Consider the following 8452-nt stretch of genomic DNA (forward strand, 5'->3'; position numbering starts at 1 on the left):
AAGGACACTTCATTTCCTAGAATGCATTACCTGTGTTTTTGAATAGATAGCAAAGTCAGTTTCCAGAAGTAGGCTACTTGCTTCATGAGATTGAAGTTATTTTCCTCATTAAAGCTACACTGTGTAATTTTTTAAGTTGATTCTTAGCAAAAAACACTTTGTTCTTTCAAAAAGATTGGGCTCATTAATGTGTAATTACTTCTACCAACTAATCAAGTATTCTCGTAAGCGTAGAATCTGCCATTTAGAATACATACGAGCGAGTCGCTCGAATGGCGGCAGCCATGTTGCGCCTCCATCTTGAAAATACATTAGCCAAAGAGGGACATACCTGGAAATTCAAGCTTCGCCTTTTCGCGTTTTGACACTCAGTGGCACCGTGACGAATGCGAGGGGGAGATTACTCGCGACTGCCGGCAGATTTGAAATAATACGGCCACCGTAGGAGTTAAAACGCCCTCGGAATGGGAGGGGCTAGAAAGTAATATTCAGTTGGTAGTCATAAACAATTTCACCGCTAGATGGGAGAAAATCCTACACAGTGTAGCTTTAAAGCCGTACAAAGTACACAGTCTTGTACCTTTTGTCTTTTTTGTCCTGATTTTCATATACTTTTTTGCTTTAAATCAAAGATTGTAATGTTATGATTCACCCCGTATCTGGTTGGTTTGGTTCATGGCGTATAACTTTTCATTTAAAAATCGCCATGGGAAAATGAATAGGAACCAAGGCCACTGAAACAGTGGACAGGCACTGTAAATTCAGTAAATTCCTTTTCCGGTCGTTTCAATTCAAATTCTAATTCAACTTCCTGTGGGGTGTGGCTACATCAATTCAAATGCTAACTTGTACATTTAAAGGGAGCAGATTTTTTTCAATTTTGCCTAACTGCTACAGTATGTGTGGATTTAATGTCAGTTCTTCCATTAAAATGTTAAGCAATGTTCTTAAAACTTCACCTCGAAGGACAAAGCAGGTGATCCTACAGCATGCAGAACTTAAGACTGATGAAAGACATAGAGTCACAGTGGACATACTGGTGAGCTGAAGACAGGACAGATAAATTAGGTCAAGCCTTTTGTGGTGAGCAGCCAGCAAGAGTGACAGCTCCATTACCCAGAGGTGGGCAGATGCCCGCAGCATGCAGCTGGGGCAGGTGGGGGAGGGGGGCGAGAGCGGGGAAGGGTAAGCAGGTGTTCTCCCTGTGGGCAACACCCTCCCCATCCTCAACAACCACCAGCAGCCCCCCAGCTAGGCACACTCCCCATGACACCCACATATGGGCTCCCCACCTGGACACTCAACCGACCACACTCAGCTGAGCTTCACAACCAAGGCAAGCGCACCTAGAAAAAGACAAGTACTGTTTGACGGGTTGTGTTCAAAGACGATCAGTCAAAACATGATATAACCATGGAGGCAACTGGAAGGCTGACAATTATGAGGCAGTTTCCTAGTATTGTGATAATCGTGGAGTATTTAAAAGTTGCTTCAGTTGGTTTAGGGATGTGGTTGTTGATGACATAAGTGGGGCCCAAATAGCCTTAGGTGTAACTGGCATGCGTTTTAAACACCTGCAGAGTTTGTTTGTGTGCTGGGAGTAGCTAACTTAAGGTAGTGACTCTACTAGGCTACCTTAACCATTTTTCTGCAGCTGTTTTCAAAATAATGTCGTTTTTCCAGCAACGACCTAATTTTCAGAGGAGTTACGTCACTACATTGATTTTTTAAAGCGCTCACCTAAACTGATTCTCTCTCTTTCTCTCTGTCTCATTGGAAAGTCTGATTCATTCTAGTGAGTCGGTTTGTATTAAAAGGATCTCCTCTTACACATGTAGCATTGTACAGTCCAGTGAATTGGTTCGTCCTAAACCAGGGTTGCCCAATCCTGTTCCTGGGGATCTACCAACAGAACCAGCTAATTAAGATCTTCAGGAGCACTTGATAATTACAGACAGAGGTGTTGGATCTGAACTCTGCAGGGATGCAACGATATGAGAATTTTGGCCAATACCGATAATTCCTTATATTTGAAAGCTAATATATTGTCCAATCACAATGACCAAATCTAAATCCAAATTTGTATTGAATTTTTGAGAGCCTGATTACAAAAACAAAAGGCTCACCATTAAAAGTCATTTCCCAAGCATACAATTATAATGTTCTCATTATATTTTATGCAGTCTATATGAATGACTTGCACTGCTCATGCTAACTGTATTTTTTTTTTTTTAAAGTGATTCCAATCATATTTCAAGCAATTCAAAACCAACAGTGTGAATCTGAAGTGTCTCAGCTGAAGGAAGTAATCCATTATTTATCAACTTTAATATATCGGCCAAATTTCTTATCGTGCCAATAACGATAACATTAAAAATGAACATATACTGGCCGAGACCGATATAGTGGCCGATATATCGTGCATCCTTAGTAGGTAGATCTCGAGGAACAGGATTGGGCACCACTGTCCTAAACCTTCCTCTCTCTTAAATGTAGCTTTGGAAAGTCCAATTAATTTTAATGAGTCATCTCATCCTAAACAGTCTCATATGTAGCGCTGGACAATCCAGTTCATTCTAGTTAATCGGTTCATCCTAAACGGTCCTCTTTCTCTCTCATACGCAGAGTTGAAAAGTCTGAATCATTCCAGTGAATCGGTTTATTTAGATGGTCTGTTCACTCTTACATGTATTATTGGATTCATTCTTTTTCATTAAAGAGAACTGCTTCATTTAGACGAGCAGATTACAAAAAGATTCACCAATTCAAGTCTCTGTACTGTTTTCAGTTGTTGTTTTTCATTCAATATTTAAGTTTGATACTCTCCCACTGATCGATGGATTGTTCATTTAAAAACCCCTAAATGTTTTTGTGCCAACAAAACTATGGATTTGATGAAATTATACATTATATCATTGCATAGTTGCATTTCTTTTTTTATTATAAAAACACATTGCCCAAGTTCAATGTAGTTGAACACTGGTGTGTGTGCACATATTTATTTGCTGTCATTTGGAGGTCAGCACTAATTCCTGGTATCGAAAGAGACTGTAGCCACAGCTCGATCCATCATCTGTGATGAAAGCCACAACTACATTAGCTTCCTCTTGCATTCTTTACTAACAGTCAGGTGTGACCTCTCCCCTGAAGTGTGAAAGTATATTTCCACATGAGTCTTTTTGAGCAAACCCTTCCCTGTCTTTCTTCACATGGCATCTATGTGTTTTAAGCACATGGCTACCTGAAACAGGTCTGAGGTCAATTCAGATGTAGTATCTAAACCTCTTCTTCAACGATCCTTCTGATTCCCACCTTTGATGTTTCGGCACAGTTCTGGGGCAGCAGGGCAAACAGCACCTGTCCTGTGAAGTCATGCCTAAGGCATCTCTCAGGCTCAAACTAAAAGAGCATGTAAACGACTGCACCTGAGGGCATCACCATTGGCTGGATCTGATGTGATAGATGTGGAAACATGCAACTGTTGCTTTTAGAAGTATCTGCTGAGGCACGTTATCAGCAAATGCATGTTGATATGGGTACAGGCACAATACAAAGTAGCACATCCTGTTAAATTTATGTTAAAGGGATAGTTCACCCAAAAAAACTCAACTTCATGTTGTTCCAAACCTATGGAACTATGAAAGTTAATGGGTGCCATCAACTGTCTGGTTGCCAACATTTTTCAAAATATCTTCTTTTGTGTTCAACAGAAGAAAGAAACTCATACAGGTTTAGAACATGGACTATAAAAAAAGATGGACGACGCAAATTCACTCTCTCCATTGTAGAAAAGTGAAGCCACCAATGTGCCAATATGGCGCTGACAAACTGTTAAACAGTTATGGGTGCGTGTGTATATATATATATATGTGTGTGTGTGTGTGTATTATTATTATTAGATTTATAAATAAATTATATGTGTGTGTGCGTGTGTGTAGCTTATAAATATACCTACGTACACACACATATACAGTATATATATATGTGTATATATAGCCTATATATATATATGTGTGTGTGTGTGTGTGTGTATATAATATATATAACAAGCAAGCAGGCAAATAACTCAAACAGACAAGTTTGTGTTTATATAATATATGTGTAGGCTATATATTATATCATATGTATATATATGTGTGTGTACACTCCCATTAATGTACACACATAATATACATATAATATAATATATACACATATAAACACAAACTTGTCTGTTTGATGCGATTAATCGCGAGTACTCGATTTGACCGCACTAATTTTTTTACAGTGTACAATCACCTACTGAGTACATGAATCTAAACAGAAATAACCATTATAATTTAATTATTTTTATTTACATAATGAGGCCTATCTACTTAAAATACTAGTAAACAGCCCTTGCAAGACTATCTTAACAATAGACTATTTCACACTGCATGAAAACTAATGTTCAGTGCAGTTTGTACAGTGATCACTTATTATTGACACTCAACCTCATACAAACACACACAGGGTACAGAGCCAAAATGTGGGGCCACAAGTTGATACTGGAAATGAGTGTTTCTCAGAATACACACTCTGAAAATTGGCATGACTTCAGGAGCACTCTGGATTGAGAAAACATGTTCTTCTGCTCACATTTCCCTGAAACAGCTGAGAAAAGAACATTATCCTGAAACTCTATTCTTTTTGGCTTGTGTACTTCAGTAATGGGCACAGGGAGAGCCAGAAAGCCTAGCTCTTAGTTCTGTGTGATGCTCCAAGGGATGCCATTCATTCATGTAAAGTTAGACACATTCCTTTGTGTTTGCACCACTGATAGTCTCTGGAGGAAAAGGTCAAAAAACACTCACCGCTGTGTAATTGTAAGATACTAGTACATCATGATGGCTCACAGACTCTTCCTTTGCATAATAAAACCAGAAAACATTTCCCATTCTACTACTGCAGGAATATTTTACATTTTTAAACGTTAGGTCACTGTGACGTAAATAGGAAATATTCTATCATATGAATAACATGAAAAATGAAGCAAGTCAGATTGGCTTTATATGAACCATGCATAATTAAATATGTAAGCTTAATGAAATGTGTGATGCAAAAACAGTGTTTAGGTAGGGGTGACCCAGAGATTGTGTCCCTGAGCATTGCACTTGACCTGCTGTCAATTACTGTGCATGAAAAGTTTTCTGCGTAATCCCAAGCCAATAAAACATTGTTTATTTGATTGTGCATGAGATGGCAATTATCAAAGGCTTAAAAAAAGAGACCGAGGCGAAGATGAGGAAAAGAGACTGGTTCCGATGTCCTGCAGGTGCGCACAGGCAAGAGCTCGAGAGTGACAAGAGTACGCGCGTTCACACAGCTCTGACGCTTGTTTGAAAGTCAAAGAGGCAACCGAGAGTACAAGCTTGGCGCCAGAGAGTCGCGAGGACAGGGGAGCGCGTTCACGAGTGATGGGCAAGGGCACTTCGGTTCATTTCCGGGACTGGTTCTTTCGAACAGGTCGAACAATTCAGAGGTTCCAATTAATTAGCCTACGTCACATGTAATTGCGTCATCAAGTGTTCCCTGACATCCAATCCGGTTAATTAATACATTTTATTTTATTAATAAGGTTGTGTATTGCAATTTATTGAGTAGGCTATCTTTCAGTTTGTTAATTCATCTCTCGAAAATTAATCTCTCGAAAATGTAGCCGTAATAAATTCAAAACAATTATTGCTTTGTATGGTGTGTGTTGATAAAACTGTCATTCAGTCAAGTTTTATTTTTAAACAGTTCCGCCTCATCACTCTTGTCCTGGTTAACCCCATATGACTGGTTTTCAGGCTTATTAGTTCACAAATCAAAAGTAGTTGTTCACAAGCTCATAAATATATTTACGCTTGGCTTGTTGAATCAGTGAAACATCCTCCATTAACTCGTTTGCAAAAGTCTTTAAAAGTCCATGCAATGGCTGGATAAGAGTGGCAACAAAACTGACATCTGGTTAATACGTGTGTATCCCTGGCAAAATCAGTACGTTCCAGTATAAACATGAGATGTGATGTTATGTGTCTGCTCTGCGCACGCACTTGCACAGATACTCTTCAGTGCGTTCAGCGCGAGTAAAGAATGCAGAGGATGGAGGAGGTGCTCACGTGCTGCAAATTTGGCCAATGTTGATGCCCCGGTTCACAGAGTGACGTCGTCTCATCGACCAATCCGCTTAATTCTTTATGCCTTATAACAAACCCAGTTCGGTTGCTATATAAACACATTGACAACAAGCTTCCAGCACAGATCTGTGGGAGAATCGAATGCCCTGAAATTAATCTTAACATCGGTATATCCACTATGAAGGCAGTCAGTCCGGTGAGGTCCATAAGGAAACCCGCCTTGTATTTTTCGGAGCATAATCTCGGGATCTCACGGAGCAAGAGCTCCTCGGACGACCCGCTCAGTCTACTGTACAACATGAATGACTGCTACAGCAGGTTGAAGGAGCTCGTGCCGAGTTTACCGCAGAACAAGAGCGTGAGTAAGATGGAGATCTTGCAGCATGTCATAGACTACATTCTGGATCTTCAGATCGCACTGGACCAGAACCCGCAACAGCAGAGCCCTCCAAAGATGAGCGTCAGATCACTCGGAGCTGATATCAGCATCATCTCCTTCCAGGTAAAGCAAGTTTGTACAAAACATTTCCTGGAGGTAAATATCAAAGTGGTTCATATTGGCGTAATGAAAAATGTTAAGAAAAAGGAATACATAAAAATAACATCTGAATGACAGTTGTAATATGCATGCTGCTATGTAATTGCCGCATTAATGTAGCTATACACAACTTGAAATGTAACGTGCTCCACTGAAAATCATTGTTTACTTCTGTTAATTAACAGCCCAGTAACCCTCCAACAGATGACCTCTTAACCCTGTCTCGTTGAAATGGTAAGTTGGATGCTCTACTACACTGTCACATGAGTAACACAGTTAAACTTTTGCACGTGTGTCTGTTTGTCAGTGTTGCGGTGCACCTGCACATATTTATTATGCCAGTTACACTTTACTTCAAGGTGTCATTCTTAGTGTAATTCTATATTTAAGTAGCTTACTGAGTAATATTAACTAACACCTTGTACTTACTATAGGGTTAGGGTTGTAATTATGCATAATCTACTGTTATTACTATGGTAAGTACATTATGCAACAAAGACACTGTAAAATAAAGTGTTATGCCTTATGCACTATTTTATATCTTTATTAAGGCATTAAGCATGATAGCCTATAATGCTTAGAACAACTTCTTTCATTACAATATTTTGAAATATCATTAAACTTTGATATCAGAATGTACAAGATTAGCTTATCTGTTAAAGTTATGGTTGGTTCGCTCAAAAAAAAAAAAAATTGTTATCTTTATTCTCTTATACTTTTCTAAACCTGTTTGACCTTATTCTTAAAAGCACAAAAAGTTATGCAGGACTCCTTTTGTGTCCATAGAAACCAGGGGTTTTAACAGCATGAACGTTGGGACTCTTCATTTTTAAGTCATTTTAATAATACAATGTTTACTAATAGCTACGTTATTTTAATGTGTATGTCAGATGCTCGTGTAGACTCTGGCTGTATGGGATTGCCCGGTATTTCACTAGTGTTTGGTTAAAGTCCGAGAAAAAAGTCCTGTGGCTTCCTCCCTGGCGCCAGTCTGTCCGGAACTCCGGATCTCTGTCCTTTTGCCTTCTCTAAACACTCCTCTCTCTCTCTCTCTCTCTCTCTCTCTCTCTCTCTCTCTCTCTCTCTCTCTCTCTCTCTCTCTCAAACACAATCTTTTGCAGGTGTTTCGGGCATGGAGCAAAAACAGGGGCTTTTTGTGTGTTTTTTGTCCCGTGTCATTCGCCTGGATTTCGTCTTGAATGACAAAGGACTTCCCTCAAACGGACATAAAAAGTTTCTGGGGTTAGTTATATACGGACTTTCATATTCTTTCTTCCAAAGGAAGATTAAAAAAAAAGACTGGAGATATTTTAAAGGAACCCCTTAATTAAGCAAACAATCTCAAAAAGCAGGTTTTTGTTGTTGTTGCTTTTATGTTATCAAGATGAAGCGTTTCATTTTAACTGCTCTAATCCAGTTCGTCAAAGGCTGCGAACTCTGTAAAAATGTACTTTTTTTGTTTTCTCTTTCTGCTGAAAATGTGATGTTTATAATATTACAGAATTTTTTTATAATTACAACGTAAATGGCACTTTTATACTGTATATAGTTAAATGAGAAGTATGAATTCAGTGTCCTTGTCTCAGCTATAGATGCATTGTTTTTGTTGTTTTTCATTTTTGCAAATGCATAAAGCGTATTAACTTATTACCGTTCACTGGCTGTGTGTGACGCTACTCTCTTGTCATTAAGTTTGTAATGTAAAGACTACACGGTTCAAATGATAGGGTTTTGGGAGGGTGGGTGGTACATCAAGAAATAAATAAGTGTACTG

At 38.9% G+C, this 8452-nt stretch overlaps 1 protein-coding gene across 1 annotated transcript; it reads left to right on the forward strand.

Annotated features, from left to right (window-relative positions):
- The first annotated feature begins 6054 nt into the window (after positions 1-6054).
- Positions 6055-8325, forward strand: id2b (inhibitor of DNA binding 2b). Its single transcript, XM_084090384.1, has 3 exons — positions 6055-6642; positions 6864-6912; positions 7800-8325. The coding sequence occupies exons 1-2, from the start codon at positions 6319-6321 to the stop codon at positions 6906-6908; spliced, it is 369 nt and encodes a 122-aa protein (XP_083946510.1). The 5' UTR covers positions 6055-6318; the 3' UTR covers positions 6909-6912; positions 7800-8325.
- Positions 8326-8452: the final 127 nt, after the last annotated feature.

This window comes from Abramis brama (genome assembly GCF_963993115.1).
Source record: "Abramis brama genome assembly, chromosome: 18".
Classification (NCBI taxonomy): domain Eukaryota; kingdom Metazoa; phylum Chordata; class Actinopteri; order Cypriniformes; family Leuciscidae; genus Abramis; species Abramis brama.

Bases quoted from the DNA above. Each gene is read 5' to 3' on its own strand.
- id2b (XM_084090384.1), top strand. From the start codon at position 6,319: ATGAAGGCAGTCAGTCCGGTGAGGTCCATAAGGAAACCCGCCTTGTAT. The intron at 6,643-6,863 runs GTAAAGCAAGTT...GTTAATTAACAG, and splicing joins TCAGCATCATCTCCTTCCAG to CCCAGTAACCCTCCAACAGA.